Source organism: Nematolebias whitei, chromosome 3, assembly GCF_014905685.2.
Source record: "Nematolebias whitei isolate Nwh7 chromosome 3, NemWhi1, whole genome shotgun sequence".
In the NCBI taxonomy this organism is placed as follows: domain Eukaryota; kingdom Metazoa; phylum Chordata; class Actinopteri; order Cyprinodontiformes; family Rivulidae; genus Nematolebias; species Nematolebias whitei.
In genome coordinates this window covers 51,918,641-51,940,914 of record NC_056500.1, presented here as the reverse complement: position 1 = coordinate 51,940,914, position 22,274 = coordinate 51,918,641, and the positions used below count along the sequence as shown (strand labels likewise).

The following is a 22,274-nucleotide window of genomic DNA, read 5'->3' as shown; positions in this document are numbered from 1 at the left end:
CTAATAAATAACATTTAACACTTTTCATTATATAAGTTAAAGTGCTATGCATATCATATGGCTGTTACTGAATATATGTCACTAGCGCTTACAGCTGTTGCACAATTTTTGTAGCAAATAAGCCTAAATAAGAGGGCTATGTTCTGACAAAGGAACGTATATAAAATATCGGTATCAGCATCAGTTATCATCCAAATAAGTTTTAACAAATCGGATATCGTCCAAAAATCCAATATTGTGCATCCCTAAAATAAATCATTCCTTGACAGATATTGAATCCCTGGGAGACTTTTTTTAGAGTAGCTGGCCCTGTTTAAACCAGTCAGAACTGGGTTATAATTTCATTATAATCCCGTCTCTGAGCAGATCAGAAAACCCAATATACTAACACTTGACTTGGTTTAATCCAGGCTGAATGTTAAAAAAGAAGCTCCTAACTTTGCTAAAAAAGAAGTCTCTTTTTCGAATTGTCCAAATCCCCTCAACAGTTGAGAGCAGTCCATAGACCATCCTGTCTCGACTAAATCCCCAAAACTTCAGCCTGGATCTGTGAGCTTTATTTATAGTGCTACGTGTCCAGTCTCAGACTTAGTTCGGACCTGCCTCTTTGGGTGTAACATTTCTACTGTAAGGCTGTAATTGGCTCTTTTTTTGGTGCACAAAGGAGTAACTTTATTGCTAGGGCGTTGTAATTCAACTGTTCAGAGCTGTATTTCATAACTTCTCTTTCTTCGTGGGTTATTCGGTTCATTCAATCCAACAAAAGGGGTTATTCTGTTCATACACTTAAACATTCTAGATTACTGATTATTTCTTAACTACAATGCTCTGACTTAATACGTTTTTTAATCACTTAGAATCACATTTAATCACTTTTCAAATATAATAGTACCCATTTAACAATGAGAGATATGACTGTAAAACATTAACCATTTTTCCATATGTCTGCAACTCTGCGCTCTGTTCTCACTGGGAAAAGCTTGCAACTCTGCATTGTACACACACATACAGAGAACATCTAGGCCTGCCATTACACACACACACGCACGCACGCACGCACACACACACACACACACACACACAGAGAACAGGCATGCATCCTGTCTCCGCTCTCTGCTTCTGAGCGGAGAGGATAGAATCAGGTTTATGCCACAACCCCTCTTGGCGCCCAAATAACTGATTTCACATAAGCTAAAAATCATATCTATTAACACGTATTATGCGATTTTCCACCATTTATAATCAAAGTTTATTTTAATTCTTAACACATGCGCAGAGTGGTAAACTCTCCTTAAAAAAATACAGAAGAAGTTCTACTAACGGGATGAACGTAAAAAAACCTGAGCACCCAAAATGTACCTGCGACAGGTTTTAATGATGGTGGAGACGTTACTGCACTCCCTGACTGAGCTACAGGTGATACAGATAATTTTGAGCTCTTTCAAAGTTTCTAGTAGAAATGTTGTGTCGCTCACTGACCAGTTTTGCTTCCCCGACATAGCATTAGCCAGGCAGAAATACGTGAGGTAGACAGATAGAGGTTGCACATGTGCAGTCAGGTCAGTTTTCCACAATCGGAACAAAATGAACAGATTAAGTGTTTACATGCACACCGTTCGGATTATGAATCGGCATAAACCACCTGTCTCATTCTGATTACAAATTCTTTTGAATCAAGCTGAATCAACAAAAATAATCCGAATGGGGCGTTTGAGCCCCCTCCTGTTTACTCTGCTCACATATGATTGTGCAGCTACCCATCCAGGCTGTCACATTGTAAAGTTTGCAGATGATACAGCGGTGGTGGGATGCATCACAAACAATGAAGAGTCCAGCTACAGGCAAGAGGTGGAACACCTGGAGAGCTGGTGCAAAGAGAATAACCTTCACATCAATGTGAAGAAGACAAAGGAGATGATTGTGGACTTCAGAAGGAACAAAAACACCTACACCCCCCTGAACATAAGAGGATCTGCGGTGGAAGTGGTCTCCAGCTACAAGTACTTGGGTGTACACATGAACAACAACCTCAGCTGGAGCAACAACACCACCAGCCTGATGAAGAAAGATCATCAGAGACTCTACTTCCTCAGACGGCTGAGACGAGCTGGTCTGGGAGCTCAGTCCTCACCTCCTTCTACAGGTGTGCAGTGGAGAGCATCCTGTGCTCCAGCATCAACGTGTGGCATGGAGGCTGCACAGCTGCAGAAAGAAAAGCTTTGCAGAGAGTGGTGAAGGCTGCACAGAAGATGTTGGAGTCAGTCTCCCCACCATCTCAGACATCTACACCTCCAGATGCAGGAAGAGGGCCACCTGCATCATGAAGGACCCCACCCACCCAGCACACACACTTTTTGCCCCACTCCCCTCAGGAAGGAGGTTAAGGAGCATTAAGTGTAGAACCACTAGACTGAGGAACAGCTTCTACCCTGAGGCTGTTAGACTCATGAATCTCTAACTAGAATAATCTCTGTGAAAAACCATATCATGTTGCTGCTGATCTGTTTCATGTTGCTGCTGATCTGTTTCATGTTGCTGCTGATCTGTTTCAATGTTGATGTGTTCATGCGTGCACATCTGCTCACAGACTCATGTTCATGTTTGTGCTGATGTTCAATGTTTTATGTTATGAGTGCTTAGTGTATATTTAGTTGATGTTTTCCTTAGTTCATATCTTAGATGTTATTACTGTTTTTCTTATACATTTTATTGTTGGATGTAACTGGGACCTTGTGTACATAATTTCGCTCCACCACATGTACCACATGAGGTGCGAATGACAATAAAGAATCTCTGACTCTCTGACTCTGAATGACACATTTCTTTTCCGAATGGCCGTTCAATCCGATTGCTTTTGTCCGTGTAAACCTAGCTAAAGACTAAACGTTTCAACAAGAAAAATCCGTCCAGAGGTGTTGACTTTATTTCTTTAGATCTTTATGTTTAGGTTAAATACCTCCTCATACTGACCACATGATGCAACCTCATTTTTACGGGACTGTTTTATAGCAGCTGGGTATTCCTCCTGATGGTCATTCTGAGTGTAAATTATAGAGTTTTGTTGTAAGCATAAAATAAAGTCCCTTTTGCCTTATTCCACATTAGAATAAGTTTTAATCTGCCCTGGCCTGAGAAGGTGGTTCCAGATGGGTAAGAGCTCTGAAATGTTGGGTTGTGTCTCGCAGCATGCTCACCTGCTGAAGGCCCACACTCCTCTGGGACTGCAGACACATTAAAGCATGCCTCGCTGCAGTGTCTCGGCCTAATCTGCTTACTCACAACGTGACACCATCCTCCCATCCTGGGAGTGCAGGCTATGTTTAAGTTTCTTTCATGCTTTTACTAACATTTGGAATTGCTGCAGCATTTAAGGAAGTGCCGACTTACATCCTGAAAATACTGAGGCTCTTGTTTAAAGGCAAAACTCTTTATCTCTTTGCTTTTGAGAGACATTAAACAGTCTGTTTTTCCATTTCATGGTCTTCTTAGATGATACCCAGGGCTCTACAAATGAAAACAGTAAAGATTACAAGTAACCCTGAATATCATACAAGAACTAAGGTGTTTCCTAGAAGAGTCTCATTTAACCTTTTCTTTTATATTTAACAACTTAACCGTGGCCGTAAGGGGGAGCTTTATTTCACTGCAGCCTAGAAATCTTTGTTGTTGCTTTTTGTGCGCATACTCAGGTTACATATTTAATGAACATGAGTAATGACATCCTCACAACCTTCATTTAGTGAACTTTGTTGCTTTCTGTTCACAGGCACGTGAGCAGCAGTGATCGAGTTGGCAAACCTTACCGGGGCGTAAAGCCTGTCTTCAGTATTGGTGATGAAGAAGAGTATGACACAGGTAAATGCTGATCAAGTACAAAACCAGTTTGAAATGTGGGTTTGAGAAAGCAGATAACGGCCATCTGATGTTCTCCTCTTAGATGAGATCGACAGCTCTTCCATTTCGGATGATGACAGGAAGGAGATTGTGAACATTCAAACTTGGATAAATAAACCAGATGTAAAACATCACATTCCATGCAACGAGGTGAAAGAAACAGGTCACATGTTCCCCAGGTGAGTCCCTCCATTTCCTGCTTGACTGACTTAGGATCATGAGTGTGAAAACATCTTCTTTTGCTCAACACTTGAACATCTACTTCCTGTTAAAGACAACTCATCCCATTTCCCTAATCTTTATAACGACTCTGATCTTTTTTGTGCGTTTGTCAGTCACTTGTTGATCACAGCAACTCACATGTACTGCCTGAGGGAGATCGCCTCCAGGAAGGGATTTGCTTACATCCAGTCCAGACAAGCTCTGAGCTCCGTGGTGAAGATCACATCCAAAAAGAAGCACCCAGAACTTATTACGTTCAAGTTTGGGAGCAACAATTCAGCTGGAGTTGAGATATCTGCAGTTGAGAGGTGCTTATGTATAAACACATACAAAATAGGATGTGATTTTTTTTATTTATTATTTTTTTAACCCAGTAATATTAAATTTTATTTTGTTATTTTCCAATATTATAAAGTTTGCTATTGCTTAATAGGGCTTAATAGGACCCAGTTTATTTTACGCGTTTACTCAAACGATTTCAAGATACCATATTTTCCGCCGTACACGTTGCACCGCCTTATAAGTCGCATCAGTCCAAATAAGTCTATTAAAGTGGGAAAAAAAACATAAATACGTTGCTTCGCTGTATAAGTTGCATCTATTATATGTCACCACTGACGCGTCACGTTTATGTGTCACTGCTGACAACCTGGAGATGTGGGCCGGTGTTGTGCCAAAAATCAATTGGCTGCCAAATGGCGGCCGCTGGAGCATGCACGGGAGGACTTTAACAAGAATTTAACAAGATTAACACTTAAAAACAATTATTTGGACTTCCGGGTGAGCAAGCAAGATGGCGACAGCATAAACTAGTGGCTCCTCAACAAATATTCCAAAAAGTCTCCTTTCTCTACGTAACTATGGGAAATACCGTATATTAAAAGAGTGAGATAAAATGCCTAAAGCGAAATCCAAAAGTGTTCTGCCACCCCGTCAAATGACGGCTCCAGACGAAGAAATGAATGACGAGTGCACGGCTAGCCTCTCACACTCAGAAGCTTCGGCTAACGATACAGCTAGCGAGGTGGCCAATCTACAAACTATCCTCCAAGAACTAAGAGAATCACGTCGTGAAAATGGAAATGGCTTCCGGGAAATTAAGGAGGAAATAAAAAGCATAAATGGAAGACTGGACGAAGCAGAAACACACATTATGGAAGCAGAAGATAGGATTCAGCAGATCGAAGGGGTAGCTCTGAAGATAAGTAAAGCACACGATGAGCTCGAGGCAAAAATGACGGAGCTCGAGGGGAGATCGACACGGGAAAATATAAGACACTAGGGCATTCCAGAAGGTACGAAGGACAACTCTCCCTCTATCTCAGCCTTCATAGAAAATCTACTCAGAGAAAAATTAGACGTTCTGACACCATTTAACTTAAGTAATGAACGAGCGCACCATTTGCTGGGATCTAAAGGCCCGCTTGATGCACCTCCATGCTCAAAAATTGTCATGTTCACCACATTTAGAATAAAGGAAGAAGTATTAAAACTAACTTGGCAAAAGAAGGGATTTACGATGGATGGGAAAAGAGTAATAATTGACCATGATTATGCCCCAGACGTGTTGAAACGGCTACGTGAGTACACTGAAGCAAAGCAGGTTTTGAGAGAAAAGATCAAGTTTCAGACCCCATACCCAGCCAAACTAAGGGATTTTTACGAAGGTGACACAAAAGTCTACAACTCTGCGGCTGAAGCGACAAAGGACATGGTGAGGCGAGGCTTCGCAGTCACTGCTATCAAACCCTCTATAACGTGGGCTGACAAGATCAAAACACTGTGGAGCAAACCGAGAGAGATGGACAAGGTGCGTTCAAAAAATGAAACACAGGAGGGATACAAGAAGAAACTGGATGCTGACAGAAGGGAATAACAAGCAAAGCCATGAAGGACTACAGGAAATTGACTTTGACAAGCTAAAGGCTGGAGAGGAAGGAGTAGATGAGCTGAATACACATTTTTGTCTGAAGTGAATACGAGTCGCGGACCACAAAAAAAAAAAAAAAGCAAATGGACCGCTGCAATCAGGTAACGCCACTAGAGGGCCCTCCACAACCACAGAGTTGTGTTGGTTCTCCTTCAAAGTCACTCTATCACACCATCAAGGTCACTGATATGACCAAAGAAAAGGAAGTCTGACTTAAGTTACAAAGTCAAATTGTTCAAACTGTTGAATGTTTTTCTGTTTTTGAGTAGCCAAACGGTCACTTATCAGGTTTGATCTGGGTGTTTGATCATCTTTAATTTATGACTTTGTCTGCACCAATAAAAACCACAACATATAATGTAAAAGGAGTTCTTAACCCGATAAAATGGGCTAAAATACTAGGGAAAATGAAAAAAGAAAAATCAGAAGTAATATCCTGATGCATGCTCAATAATCCAGGTAGAAAAATCCAAAAAAGTTCAATCTGGTCCTCTGGACATTCAAAAAAAAAACAAAAACAAAACAAAGCAAAAAAAATCTAGAATGGGAATTCTAGATTTTTTTTGCTTTGTTTTTTTTGAATGTCCAGAGGACCAGATTGAACTTTTTTGAATCAGAAGTAGTGTTTCTTCGGGAAACATCTCTCCGAGATAGACCATAGTAAACTAAAAAGACAGAGTTTTAGTCAGGTATTCAGTGCATCGCATAAATTAGGACGCAGAAGGGGGGTGGCAACATCGATATCTGAAAAAGTGGCTTTTGGGAAGATTTCTGAATATAAGGATAAAGAAGGGACATACAATATGGTGATTGGCAGACTCGAGGGTCTAGAAATGACCTTTGTCAATGTGTATGCTCCCACAGGCTCTCAGTGGATTTTTATAAACATATTTTTGACTTGTTGATAACTAAAGCACGAGGTACAGTAATTTGTGGTGTAGACTTTAACATAAGACTGAATCCAGGTGAAGATCCCTCCAAAAAACTCACAATTAACAACAAAATAGGTAAAAAGATTAGAAAAATGATGACGTAGATGGTGATAAGTGACGTTTGGCGAGAGCTAAACCCCTGAAGGAGGGATTATACATTTTACTCAGCAGCCCACTGCTCATATTCAAGAATCAATTATTTTTTTCATGTACAACAAGGACATGGGTCAGGTAAAAAAATGTCACAATTTCTTTAGTGTCCCAACTTTTTTGGAATCCGGTTTATAATTGCAAAATCATCTCTAAAAAAAACTAGACAAGAGAAATTGGAAAACCTGGAACATAAACTGGCTGAATTAGAGAAAAAAATAAAAATTTAAGCAATGTAGATACAGAAATTCTAAAGAAAATAAAACAAATCAGAGATTAAATAAATCAAGAACTACAAACTGACATACAGAAGAAATTGTTATTTTTAAAACAGAATTACTATGAAACAGGTCCAAAAAAGTTAAAGCTGGTCCTCTGGACATTCAAAAAAAACAAACCAAAAAAAAAAAAAATGTAGAAACGTTTCGACTCTCATCCGAAAGACTTCTTCAGTCTGAGGTGCCGTATTCAGCTCAGTTTTATAAATAGCACCTTCTTAGAGTGGATCAACCAGTTTGCTGCTGACAACCAGAACCAGCTGATCACATGATCAAGAAGGACCATCAGCCTAACAATGGATCATTAGCACCTGATGGCTGTTTACTATTCACAGAGGGCTGAGTGATACTAGCAATCACAGCATTGTAAGAGGGGGACAGTTGAAAGAGTGACTGCTGGCCTGGAGATGAGTGTAGACCGCAGAGTCCTGGCCTGATGATGTTGATCTTCTGTGCTGGGCCATCCTTTTGGCCAGTGGCTGTTTAGTTTCCCCGATGTAAGACTGATCACCCTCCTGACACTGAACAGCATACACAATATTACTCTGTTTGTGCCGGGGGACTGGATCTTTGGGATGAACCAGTCTTTAATGTATTTTGGGGTTTAAAAGCCACTGGGACGTTATGTTTAGAAAATAAACGTCTCAGTTTCTCTGATACCCCCTCAACATATGGAATGACCACTGGTCTGGGTCTGGGTTCCTCCTTTTCACCTGTTGGCTGACTGGAGTCCTGTTTGGGTTTCTTCTCTGCTTTCAGGAAGGCCCAGTTAGGATATCCACATTGCTCTAGAGCCTGTCTTGTGTAGGATTTCTCCTTCTGCCTGGCTCCTGAGCTAGTGGGGACGCTGTCTGCTCTGTGGTACAGAGTCCTGATGACTCCTAACTTGTGCTCCAAAGGGTGATGGGAGTCAAACTGCAAATACTGGTCTGTGTGTGTGGGTTTGCGGTACACCTCAGTTTGCAAATGTCCTCTATCAGAGACTGAGACCTCACAGTCCAAGAAAGCCAACCTGCCATTTTTTACATCTTCTCGTGTGAACTTGATGTATTTATCCACAGAGTTGATGTGGTCAGTAAAATGTTGGACTTCCTGAGATTTAATTTTAACCCAGGTGTCGTCAACATACCTGAACCAATGACTTGGTGGTGTCCCTGTAAAGGACGTCAAGGCTCTCTTTTCTGCCTCCTCCATGTACAGGTTGGCAACAATAGGAGAAACTGGAGACCTCATAGCACACCCATGTTTCTGCCTATAATATTGCTCCCCATATGTGAAGTAGGTTGACTGCAGGCACAGTTTCAAGAGTTGACACAGTTGTTCTGTAGAAAGCGTGGTCCTGCTGCTCAGAGTGGTGTCTGATTTTAATCTTAAACTGACCACCTCTACTGCATCATCAACAGGAATGCACGTAAAGAGTGATGTGACATCAAAAGAGACCATTGTTTCATCAGTCTCCATGATGACATCCCTCACCTTGTCCACAAAGTCCATGGTGTTCTGTATGTGGTGTCTGAGCTGCCAACTAAAGGGATGAGTACAGACGCCAGATATTTGGAAACATTGTAAGTGACAGAGTTAATCATGCTAACAATTGGTCTTACACGACGGGGAGACAGAAAAGTGGTTGAAGAATTTATCTGACAGACGGCTCACCCAGCCGGAGACAGAGATTCTTGCCAGGGGACTGAACTTTGCGTTTGCAAGACAAACATTTATTAAACATTACTTCTGTATTCTTAAAAAAAATTGTTAAAGCGAAAGAAGAAGAGGGGCAGGTAACGCTCTCGCTTTGAGGTTAGTCTGTCGCATGTGTGCTGTGGGTGACAAGCGTCACCTGCTGAGTTTCTCAGCAGCAGAGGGAAGCGATACGGTTCATGCATGGCTCCCCATACGACAAGACAGCCATATTTGTTCATACTTATTAAGACTGAGAGTTGCCGGATTTTAGCAAGCAGTTGCCGAACTCACACTGACAAAATGAGAATGGTGCCAAAAAAAAAAAAAACAACTTGCTACCTGCTGCAAAATGTTCCCCGGGGCCCCCCCCCCCCCCCCCCCGGCATTGCTCCCCACTATTTGAGAAGGGCTGACTTAGAAGAACTTTCTCCTATTCTTTTAAGAGCATTCAACTGGGTTCTAAATTGGAAACAGATCCCACCCTCCTGGAAGGAAAAATAATTACTGTTCAACATTTTTCAGTCAGGTCATCTGGATAGTTTCTTTTTTTGTGCTGAAATGTTTCACCTTCGATCCGGAAGGCTTCATCAGTCAAGGAAACGCACAACAAAACTGATTCTTCCCCTAACAGCTTACTCCAAAGTGGAACAAACCAGTTTTGTTGGTGCTAAGATGGTTTCTTTGGTACGCCCCCTCCTCCATTGCTGGCCCTCTTCCTTGTTGACAGTCGTGTAAAACTGGTTGAAAACAACAAAGTTCGTGCTCAATAATCCAGGTATACAATCCAACATCCAGATATACAATGTTGGATTGTATACGTGGATTATTGAGCACGGACTTTGTTAATAATTACTGTTGTCCCAAAAGAGGGCAAAGACAAACTAGACTGTTATAATTATAGTCCAATCAGTTTACTAAATCAGGACTATAAGATATTTACTGCCATACTAGCCAAAAGAATGGAACATATACTACCAGATATAATAAATCTAGATCAGACAGGATTCATTAAGGAAAGAAGGACCAGAGATGATATTAGGAGGACATTACATGTGATCAATCATATTAAAAGGAAAGACAAACGAGCAGTTAGATTGGGCCTAGATGCACAAAAAGTGTTTGATACCGTCGACTGGTCCTCTCTATACGAAGTCATATCCTGATTCAAATTTTCAGACAAATTTTTGAAGGTAATTCAGGAACTTTAGAAGAAACCCACTGGTAAAATTAGGATCAATGGGGGACTATCAGGTGTTATAAAAATTGAGTGAGGCTGTAGACAAGGATGTTCCATGTCCCCAATACTATTTGCAATATTCATCAAACCTGTAGCACAATGGATCAGACAAAATACCAAAATACACAGCAGTGAGGTAAATCATAAAGAACAAAAGTTAGCTCTATTTGCAGACAACATTTTAATGTATGTGGCTGAACCCCAGGAATCCTTCCCAGAACTATATAAAACTTTGATGGAATATGGGAAATTTTCAGGATACAAACTGAACTCCCATAAGTCACAGGTACTAACATTTAAATATTCACCCAACAACATAGTCAAAGAAAACTTTAAAATATACTGGGATATGGACTTGATCGTATACTTGGCCGTGACCATCCCAAAAGATACAAAAAATATTGTCTCTGTGAACTATGACCCTTTAATGGCCCAAATTAAAACAGACTTAACCAGATGGAACTTAATATCTTATTTGGGACTTGTGCAGAGAGTAGAAGCTGTAAAAATGATGTTGCCAAAATTGCTGTACCTATTTCAGACAATACCAGCAGAACCTGCCAAAACTATGTTTCTGGAAAGTGACAGATTGATATCCAGATTCATTTGGCAAGGGAAAAAGCCAAGAATTAGATACAAGACATTACAACTGACTAAAAATAAAGGAGGCCTCTCACTCCCAAACATAAAAAGTTACTACAGGGCAGCACAAATAAATCCCTTAGTGGAAATATGTAATCCAACTTATATAGCAAAATGGAAGGACATTGAATGTATAAGGAACAACATCCCCCTACAAGCGGCAACATATATTTAATAAAAGACTTGGAGGAACTCAATCCATGTACAGAAACAGCACTTAGGACCTGGTCAAAGCTAGTAAAAGAAAATAAAGAATCCTGATTGCTGATTAGATGGATAGCATATAACCAAAATTTTACTCCAAATAAAACTGACAACACTTTTAAGAAATGGATCGAAAAAGGACCTGGTCAAATATAGAGATCTTTATCATAAAGGCTCCGTGAGGAGCTTTCAAGATATAAAACAGATGTATGATCTTGATAATAAAGACTTTTTTCATTTCCTACAAATCCGACACTATTTAGATAAAACAAAGAAAGATGATAAGGATAGTTCATTCATTCCATTCATTTTCTTTACCCGCTTATTCCATTTTGGGTCACGGGGGTCGCTGGTGCCCATGTCCAGCAATCACTGTGCGAGGGACGGGGTACACCCTGGACGGGTCGCAAGTCCATCACAGGGACACATAGAGACAAACGAGACAAACAACCATTCACTCTCTCACTCACACCTAGGGACAATTTAGAGTTACCAATCAGCCTAACATGCATGTTTTTGGTCTGTGGGAGGAAACTGGAGCACCTGGAGAAAACCCACGCATGCACGGAGAGAACATGCAAACTCCACCCAGAAAGGCCCCCGGACCGGGGTTTGAACCAGGGACCTGCTCACTGAGAGACAGCAGCTCTACCAGTTGCGCCACCGTGCTGCCCGACAAGGATAGTCATTTCTTAAATATCTTAAATATATTTCTTAAATCATACCAGTCAAAATCTAATAATAAATTAACATCAAAATTATATTTAGAATTACAAAACCTTGAGGGAGCAGATACAATATATTTCAAGGATAAATGGGAGAAGGAAGACTGGTCAAACATTTTAAATAACTGTTGGAACTGTCTTCTTTGACATGGAGGGAATTAGCTTGGAAGAATTCAAAAAACGTTCAATACAAAAAAAAAAATACTGGACTTTATTTGTAACAGAAGACGTTTCGCTCCTCATCTGAGGAACTTTCTCAATTCAAAGAGCAGAGAGTGAGAGATTCAGGTTATAAGGCTGAGTGAGATAAGACACACACACACATGTAGATTGACAATTCACACCTAAACACCTTAACAGTAAGAGTCTTTTGTTCCTCTAATTCACAGTCGAGGCCCCTCTGTTCCCATCAGGTGTGAAAACCAGCTGGGAATCTGTCTTAAAGTTGCATTATATGTTAGAAGAATGTTACGCGTTTCTTTAAAACACCAGCCCAGAGGGGCACGAATGCAGACAATTCATGCTGGAGGCCATGTGGGTCAAAACAGGCCCATCACTACCATATCTTTTGGAGCTGCCCTAAATTATTTTTATACTGGAGTAAAATTAAGCAAATTATTGATAATGTTATTGGGACCAATATCCTCTTAAATTTAGAAAATATGTTTCTGGACAAACGACCAGACAATATAAAAGGGTTTTACTATATATATATATATATATATATATATATATATATATATATATCTCCAACTGAGACTCCGACTGAGTTCCAGGACTGACTAGTTCCAAGAAGTGTTGCCTTTTTAAAGGGGTATTCACTTCCTGTTACGTGGTACTTCCTGATTGGTTGAACCAACCAGCAGGGGGGTGGTTCTAGTGATGTCAGAGGGTCACTAGAAGTCAAGAGACAGCAGAAATGTTTTTAAAAATGGTTAGTACAGACAGAGAAATATTATGACGAGGTGAGACAACGCAGGTGCCAGTTGAAGTTATTTACTGTCTGAGAGTTTTAAAACCAAGATACTTTGTTCTAATAACTCGTCTCTGACTTTCGACCGACATCCACTACTCCTCATTCAGACAGAAGACTAAATGCACACTTATTTCGTAAATAGACATTTAACTGTATGATCAAAGTCTAATGAGGTTTAAAAATCATTAATTCTGTTTCACAGTTGATTTAAATGAGTGGTTCACTTCAACATTTAGAAATGGTATGAACTAAACACACTTTTGATTATCAAGATATTATAAAATAGTAATGATAATATAAAAAAGAAGAGTGTTCTTTCAATTGATTAATTCAGGATACAATTAAATAGTCTCTTGATGAGATAATTTGTATTTCTGGATTCAAATCAATGAAATAACAGTTCCTGTCCCCTGAAGGTCTTCAGAGACAGATTGATGTTGGAGGCCTAGTTCACTACACCATCACACATTTTAATTTGCTGCTTCTCCTCCAACTTTTGAAAAACCCATGCAGAGAATTAAGTAATATATATAGCTCAGTTGAGAACAGTGTGCTGTATTTTTTGGTAGCAACACGTTATATACTCTCCTATAAAATTATGCATAAAGTAGATGTCATTTCTCGCATTCTGGTGTATTTTAACACGTTGTTTAACATCAACATTTACCTACATTTGTAAACACTCGATTCAATAACTATTTTGTAGCGTAACAAGAAGTAACCTGACCCCACAGCTCTCCTACACCCCCCCCCCACACACACACACACACACACACATCCAGTACTTTCTTCTTGGTTGTTCAGTTGTAAAATGAAGAGTTTTTTTAATGAAAGTAAATTGGAAGGACGTTTCAATATTTTGATCGCTGTTGTTTTGACAAATTGGCACCATTGTTTTGATACGTGACATACATCACATGATTATCCATCAAACATTTCTCTTTTATTTTTAATAAATATTCAAAATTTTATTAATGACCCACTTAAACTGTAAAACTGATTTGCAATTTAGTTGTGCTGTTTAATTATGTTTTTGTTTTTAATTAAATTGCCCATGATTGTACTTTTAGGGGCGGAGATTTTTTTAAGGGTAAAAGTTGAAATGTTTACTTGAAGGGGCAGCTCTTATTCATTCAACCTTTATTTCTACAGGTAAATCCCACTGAGCCTCGAGGACTCATTTACAACAGAGACCTGATTTCAACAAAGAAAGATGACAACAAAGGACAGTTATAAAAAGGCATACAGATTTTTTTAATACAAATAAGATGCAAAAAAAGTAACAAAAACAGCTAGATTATAAGGCGAATGTAGAAAACTAAAAACAGGAACCACCCAATTTGTGGTTATGTAACTATTTTCAGATTACATATAAAATATAGGTTTTAGTCATTCAAGAAGTCAAGTTTGTTAATAACTTTATTATTAGTAAGCCTGAGAGTTACCGGATCCATGCAGTTATTGGAATGCACCCTGTCAAAATAAAGAGAGTTCCTAGCTCCTGTTCTGGCATTATCCGGCTCAGATTAAACCCTGATTATATAGCATAACAACAAAAAAGGTTAAATTGTGTCATCTGGACCAGTTTCTTTAAACGAGAAATGTTTTGTCTTTCATCTGGAGGACTTCCTCAGTCTACGGCCTGCCAACAGCAATGAAGACTATTTATGGGACATATCTGTTTGGCAGGCTGTAGACTGAGGAAGTTGTCTGGATATTCAATTAAATTCAGTTTATTTATAAAGCACTAAATCACAACAAAGTTGTCTCAGGGACTTTACAGGAACATTCACATAAAAGCCAATTAGTAAAGTTCTCTATCTAAGGAATCCAGCAGACAAGTTGAATCTTGGCTTCGTTGCAGTCTCCCATCCTGAGCAAGCACAGTGGAGACAGTGGAAAGAAAAACTCCCTTTAACAGGAAGAAACCTCCAGCAGAACCAGGCTCAGGACAAGAGGCCATCTGCTTTGACCGGCTGGTTGAGAGGACAGGAAGGAGAGACAGATGAACACAGAATGGTAGGTCCAGGTATAGGTCCAGGTATAGGTCCAGGTCCAGATATAGGTCCAGGTATAGGCCCAGGTCCAGGTATAGGCCCAGGTCCAGATATAGGTCCAGGTATAGGTCCAGGTATAGGTCCAGGTCCAGATATAGGTCCAGGTATAGGTCCAGGTCCAGATATAGGTCCAGGTGTATCTGAAAGACAAAAAAACCCCCCACATGTTAAGGATAGAAAAAATAATTACAAATACAAAACAGGTTGAGCAGAGTAAGTAAAGACAGTAGCAGAGTGAAAAGTGTGGTCAGTTTGTCCTCCAGCAGTCTAAGCCTATAGCAGCATAACTAAGGGACAGCTCAGGAAACCCAAGCCGACCCTAACTATAGGATTTATCAAAAAGGAAAGTCTTAATCCTAGTTTTAAAACTGGACAATGTGTCAGCCTCACGGACAGAGATTGGAAGTTGGTTCCACAAGAGAGGAGCCTGAGAACTGAAAGATCTTCCTCCCATTCTGTTTTTGTAAACTCTAGGAACCACAAGTAAACCTGCAGCCTGAGAGAGAAGTGCTCTGTTAGGAAAATATGGAGCAATAAGATCTGTAATATAAGATGGAGCTAGGTTGTTGAGAGCTTTGTAGGTTAGAAGTAAGATTTTGAATTCTATTCTGGATTTGACAGGCAGCCAATGGAGAGAAACTAAAACTGGAGAGATATGATCTCTCCCAGTAACTCCAGTTAAGACTCTGGCAGCAGCATTTTGGATCAACTGAAGATGTTTTAAAGAAGTATTTGGACACCCAGATAATAAACCATTGCAATAGTCCAGTCTAGACGTGACAAATGCATGGACCAGTTTTTCTGCATCATATAGGGGACGAAATGTTTCTCACTTAAAGAAACTGGTCCAGATGACACAATTTAACCTTTTCTGTTGTTATCTCCCTGGATGATTGAGCTTACAAACCGTTTTTTTATTTTTATTTTTTATTATATAGCATAAACATATTTGCACAAATCCCAGCCTTGTTTGTAGTTCTACAGCTCATTCTTCAGAGCAGAAAGAAATTCAAATTTATACTCAAGGAATTGTTCTTTGGAGATGAACTGCCATAGCATTTGATTCATTAGAATTACGTAAAATATAATGCATACCTGCAAACTCTCAAGGGGTGAAAAGGGTGACAAACCTAGCACCTGTAGTAGGGGAGGCTCTGTGTGATTTTTTTTTTAACATGTAATCTAAGCATTCTGGTATACTCCAAAACATTGGCATCAGAAGCATTTGTAATGTGTGTGTGTGTGTGTGGGGGGGGGGGGGGGCACACTGGTGGGGGGTCCTCCCCAGAACATTTTGAATAAAGTAGATGACATTTCCTGCATTCTGGTGTATTTCAACAGGTTGTTAAACATCTGCGTTTACCTACAATTGTAAACACTTGATTCAACAACTATTTTAGAGACATTCCTTGTCCATGTATATCAATCAATCAGTCAACCTTTATTTCTACAGGTAAATCCCATTGAGCCTCGAGGGCTCATTTACAAGAGAGACCTGATTTAACAAAGAATGATGACAACAATGGACAACAGCAACAACAATAAACAGTTATAAAAAGTCATACTGCAGGTTTTTTTTTTTTTTTTTTACAAATAGGATGGCTAAAAGAAAAAGGTAACAAAACAAAAAAACTGCTAGATTCTACGGCGAATGTAGAAAACTAAAAATAGGAACATGTCTGCATTGGTCCCTGCCAGGAGTCCAGTATATGAATTATTCTGTTTTTAAACTCACTCCTATGGATAAGATAATGAAATTATTGTGGCATAATTTACAGGTGCACTTGACTTTGATTATTTTTTATTTAGTTTTATTTGTAACAGAACTTGCCATTGTGCTAAGCAATAGTCACACTGAATTGCATGTTTAAAAATAAGAATATTAACTTTACCCAACAAACATTTTGATCACTGCCAACAGTGTATTTAGGGGGCCTTTTACTTTTTTCTGATTTAGTGATAGGCCTACTCAACGATAACTCATAGATAGGCACTGTAGCAGCTAAAATCCTATGTTTTAGGCTACTGGTTGCTTTTGTTCCTGGTAGGCTTTGGTTTTACATGCACTCAATCAAGATTCACTATGCAGATCTTCATTTCGACTTATAAATCAGTCATTTATTTTCCTCACAATGTCCATTTACATTGCCATATCCATTTAGAAAACCAATAAATGTGCATTGACTCTAAACTAAGCACAGTAGAAAACTGTTTGCCCCTTCTCATTAGCAACACCTGAACAGAATCACACCTGCCCTTAAGTAACCACCTTCCTCTGCTGACATATTCAGTACACACAATGAAATACACCCCCTAGTGGAGATAAACACAGAAAAACAAGATAAATGGCTCCTACAGGCACTAACGTAGCACTAAGCTAGCGTCCAAAAGTGACAAGTTTGCACGTATGAAAATAACAACATTCAATTCAATTCAGTTTATTTATACAGCACCAAATCACAACAAAGTTGTCTCAGGGACTTTACAGGAACATTCACATAAAGCCAATTAATAAAGTTCTCTATCTAAGGAAGCAGCAGACAACTAGAATCTTGGCTTCGTTGCAGTCTCCCATCCTGAGCAAGCACAGTGGCAACAGTGGAAAGGAAAACTCCCTTTTAAAAGGAAGAAACCTCCAGCAGAACCAGGCTCATGACAAGAGGCCATCTGCTTTGACCGGCTGGTTGAGAGGACAGGAAGGAGAGACAGACGAACACAGAATGGTAGGTCCAGATATAGGTCCAGGTGTACCTGAAAGACAAAAAAAGAAAAACACACATGTTAAGTATAGAAAAAAATAATAATTAAAGTTGCAAGCAGCATTGGAGGCCCTCGCAGCAAAGCGCCGCTTCGGCCTTACGGCAACTGCGGGAGCTTTAGCTAGTCCACCCAGTCGCCATCACGAACTCTCTCGTGTCAATCCCGCACGCGTTCACCACAGGGCCATTTCCCGAATCTTCGACATCACCTTCCGTCCATGTCAGTACTTGTCCAGCTGCAGTTCTTACAAGTATAGGCAAAATCTGACCTTCCAGACAAGAGTTCTGGTGACTTCCTGTTTTCTTGCAAATGTTTGACAAGCACTTCCTTTAAGCTTTTCAACATGTCATGTGTGTTAATCATCAGTTAGTGAACAAAGTTGCAGTCTAATATCTTACACAGGGCGAAGCTGGAAGAGTCTTCCAATAATCAACAGTTTTTTCTCTGAGTAGGTGGGGCTTAAGTGATGTCATTTATCATCAATACCAATGTGTCTACAAGTGCTTACTGATGAAGCACAAAAATTCAGGTTCAGATTGGATGATGTATCACTGAAACATAACTGTTGGAATAATGTAGCACTTGAGTCCAATGTTAAAGAACAATATTCATTCAACCTTTAGACAGGAAAATCCCATTGAGCCTCAAGGACTCATTTACAAGAGAGACCTGATTTCAACAAAGAATTATGACAATATCAATGTGTCTAAGTGTTCACTGATCACACACACAAAATCTGGTACACATTGGATGATATTTCACTGAGATATAACTGTTGGAATAATGTAGGGGGTACACTGGAGTCAAAAGTTAAAAAACAAAACCAATGTGTCTAGAAGTGTTCACTAATTACACACCCAAAATCTGGTTCAAATCAGATCATGTATCACTGTGATATAACTTTTGGAATAATCTAGGGGGCACACTCAAGTCAAATGTTAAATAACACAAGGTGCTTACTGATCATGCACAAAAAATCTGGTGCAGATCGGATAATATATCATTGCGATATAACAGTTTGAATAATGTAGGGGGCGTACTTGAGTCAAATGTTAAACAACAATACCAGTGTGTCTAGAAATGCTCACAGATGCCCCACCAAAAATCTGGTATGGATAGGATGATGTATCATTGAGATATAACTGTTGGGATAATCTAGGGGGTGCACTAGAGTCATATGTTAAATCACAATATCAATGTGTGTAAAAGTCTTCACTGATGATACACAATAAATCTGGTGCAGATCGGATGTTGTGTCACTGAGCTATAACTATAGGAATAATGTAGGGGGCGCTGTGGAGGCTATTGGCCACTTAACATGGATACCTGTTCAAGGGGCAGATAATGATCGATCATGGTGATTTTGGTGCACCTCAGCTGAAATCTGTGCAATTTAGAGCCAAACATATTGCAACAATGTCACTTCCTAATTTCCCACACCGCCACGCCCACATCCTCAAGCAAAAACGGTTTGTGCTTTAAATCAAGTCAGACCATCTTATCTGTTTCCTAGGAGGAGTTTGTTCAAATTCACAATTAGAAGCGCGCAAAAATGACCCTTTGACCCCAAATGGCCGACTTCCTGTTGGTTTTGGACCATGGCTCCAAGAGACTTCTTCATAGGTCCTGAGAAGATATAGATGTTCACCGCGTTTCAGAATTATCGGTCCAAAAATGGCTTGGGGCTGAGGTTTTAAATGATTCTAGGGGGCGCTGTGGAGGCTATTGGCCACTTATCATGGATTCCTGTTCAAGGGGTAGATATTGATCGATCATACTGATTTTGGTGCACCTCGGTTCAAAACTGGAATTTTGAGCCAAACATATGGCGACGGCGTTACATCTTACTTCGCCACGCCGCACCGCCCACATGCTCCACCCAAAACTGTCAGTGTTGGAAAGCAAGTTACACCAACATGTCTTCGGTCACTGGACGCATTATCATGCTGATCAGGTAACAGGGGTCAGATAGGGATCGTTCAAAGTAAAACTTTATACTTCCTGTTGTCAGGGGGCATGGCTTAAGTGATGTCATGATTTGACCATTCAATCTTGCAGGGGACCAGATGTGGATCAATCACTGAAGGTTTGATGTCTCAGACAGTTTTCTTGTAGGAGCTATTAGCGTTTCGTTTTTCATGGCGAGATGTCAAACTTTGAGGTCTGGCCCCGCCCCTTCAGCATGCACCTTTTAGATAACGTTGCGTCCCCCATGCCTTTTGAACAAAATGGTCAAGTTTGAAACCGATTGAGCGAAATCCCTAGGAGGAGTTTGTTCAAATGCGGAGGTTGTAAACCGCCAATAAGGTGTGAAAATTGGGCTGGCATTCCAAAATGGCCGCCTTCTTGTTTATTGTACAACGTTGGTGCCAGAAGGTTTTCCGTACATCTTGGGGAATTGGACAAGCGTACCAAATTTCATGTTTCTATGACAAATTAAGGTTAATGCGGAGGGTATTTTGAAAATTTCTAGTTGGAGCTCTTGATCTGTTTCTGTTTTGATTTTTACCCCGCCCTTAAAATAAGTAATTTTTCAGCAGTCCTGATGCATCTGCCAAATTTGTTGACTTTTGGGATATGTTAAAGCCCCCAAAACACCAACTCATTTGACGGAAAAATTGCTGCTCAGGCCTGAACAGAGCGATTACAATAGGCCTTTGCAGTGCTTCGCTGCTCGGGCCTAAATACAAAACGGGTTGAGCAGAGTAAGTAAAGACAGTAGCAGAGTGAAAAGTGTGGTCAGTTTGTCCTCCAGCAGTCTAACCCTATAGCAGCATAACTAAGGGACAGCATTTTGGATCAACTGAAGATGTTTTAAAGAAGTATTTGGGCACCCAGATAATAAACCATTGCAATAGTCCAGTCTAGACGTGACAAATGCATGGACCAGTTTTTCTGTATCAGTTTTAGATAAGATGTTTCTAATTTTAGCAATATTACTGTTAAAGACGGGAGCTGGCTGCGGGCCACCGAACCCGGAAACCACCTCCAGCCCACGTCTTTCCCCCCGGCTCGAACCTCCCTCAGAAGTGGCAACTCTCATTATCAATAAATCAAGGAAGCGTCAATTAAGTTTTATCAATTATATTAAAAAAGGCAGGGAAAGGTTACAATTTACAGCGCTGGACTCTCCCGTCTGTGACGCGTTCACAGACCAGGAAGAAGAGCCCCGATGTCCCGTGCCATTACTCATTTATAGGGTCCTAGACTCCTCCTTCACAGAAGGGGAGCTCGGGGGCGTGGCTAAGTGTGATCTCAATGGATCATATGTGGTTCTGACGTGTTAGGAAATATGAGACGGTGCTTCAAAAAGCCTTTTTACGTGATGTGGCAAGCAGATTAAATTCTATCCCGTGACAGATATTGAGTCCCAGGGAAACTCTTTAGAGTTGCTGGCCCAGTTTAACCCAGTTAGAACCGGGTCATAATTTCATTGCAATCCTGTCTCTGAGCAGATCCAAACCATAGGACCAGTGGAAGAAGGCGGTTCTAGTAACCTTTTTAATGTGGGGGATAAAAGACGTGTTCTGATCAAAAATAACATCAAGATTTTTAACATTAGAGCTGGAGGACAGATTAATGCATCTAAGGAGGAGAAAGACTGAAACATTTAAAAATTTGCCAACATTGCAAAATAAATGTATAGGTTTAACTCTGCAGGGGTTCTAACAGTTTTGATGTTTGTTATTAGTCACTTATGACAAGTTTAGTCAAGTTTTTAAGTGTTTTCTTTAAGCTAACACAATATTTTTCTCTTCTTTCAGATATTTAATACCCAATGCAGGCGACGCCACAAAAGTCATCAAGCAGCAGATCATGAAAGTTCTGGATGCTCTGGAGAGCTCATAAACAAAAATTACAAAGTGTTCACAGGCAATCGTGATGACCACCCATGACCCAAACTGTAAGAAGAGTCCTCCTCCTGCTGTTCTGGTGTCCTCGCTCGTGGACAGTGCAGCGTTGACTGGGACGCCTCGTATGCCCTTCTTTGTGACACTCAGCCACACGGCTAACATCACACCTGTGCCACAGGTTGTACATGTCCAAAAACTTAGGTGCTCCTTAGTCATCCAACCATTACCTTTTACTAATTTAAGAAGTTTTGGTTAGTGTGAATTCTTCCTTACAACTTGTAAATTATGGGATGTCATTACAGAACAGATTGGCTTTAATTTTGCTCTGGCCTTAACGTAGCATACTGGCAGATCTTTGAAGTCTATACATGACTGACCTTTCTCTTTCAACTTGAGCCGCTTAAATCAGACTAACTTGTTTTGTTGTGGACAGTATTGTGTGTGTGTGTGTGTGTGTGTGTGTGTGTGTGTGTGTGTGTGTGTTTTTTCTGATGTATTGAGTAGATTTAATGTTCATCATTCTGGCCAGGAAACAAACTTGCTCAGACGTAAAGATGCACGTCCTAAAAAAGACAAAGCAGCCCTGGCATATGAAGCAGGTTTTCAACTGCAAACTTCTTTTTCTTCTGATAATCTTGTTTTTCCAGCGGTTTGCCTTAAAAAGAAATTATTTGATGGTGTTTATAAATATGTAATATACTGTTTAAATGACTATCAGCACAGATCTCTGTAA

The 22,274-nt window shown here is 40.1% G+C and overlaps 1 protein-coding gene across 1 annotated transcript in view; it reads left to right on the top strand.

The window, feature by feature from the left end:
• tbc1d23 (TBC1 domain family, member 23) overlaps positions 1-21,884 on the top strand; it is a 117,051-nt gene extending 95,167 nt beyond the window's left edge. Inside the window, exons 16-20 of the mRNA XM_037674364.1 lie at positions 3,106-3,150; positions 3,767-3,855; positions 3,938-4,073; positions 4,230-4,424; positions 21,452-21,884. Coding sequence (XP_037530292.1) covers positions 3,106-3,150; positions 3,767-3,855; positions 3,938-4,073; positions 4,230-4,424; positions 21,452-21,536 — 550 coding nt within the window. The 3' untranslated portion in view covers positions 21,537-21,884. The remainder of the gene's footprint in view (positions 1-3,105; positions 3,151-3,766; positions 3,856-3,937; positions 4,074-4,229; positions 4,425-21,451) is intronic.
• Positions 21,885-22,274: the final 390 nt, after the last annotated feature.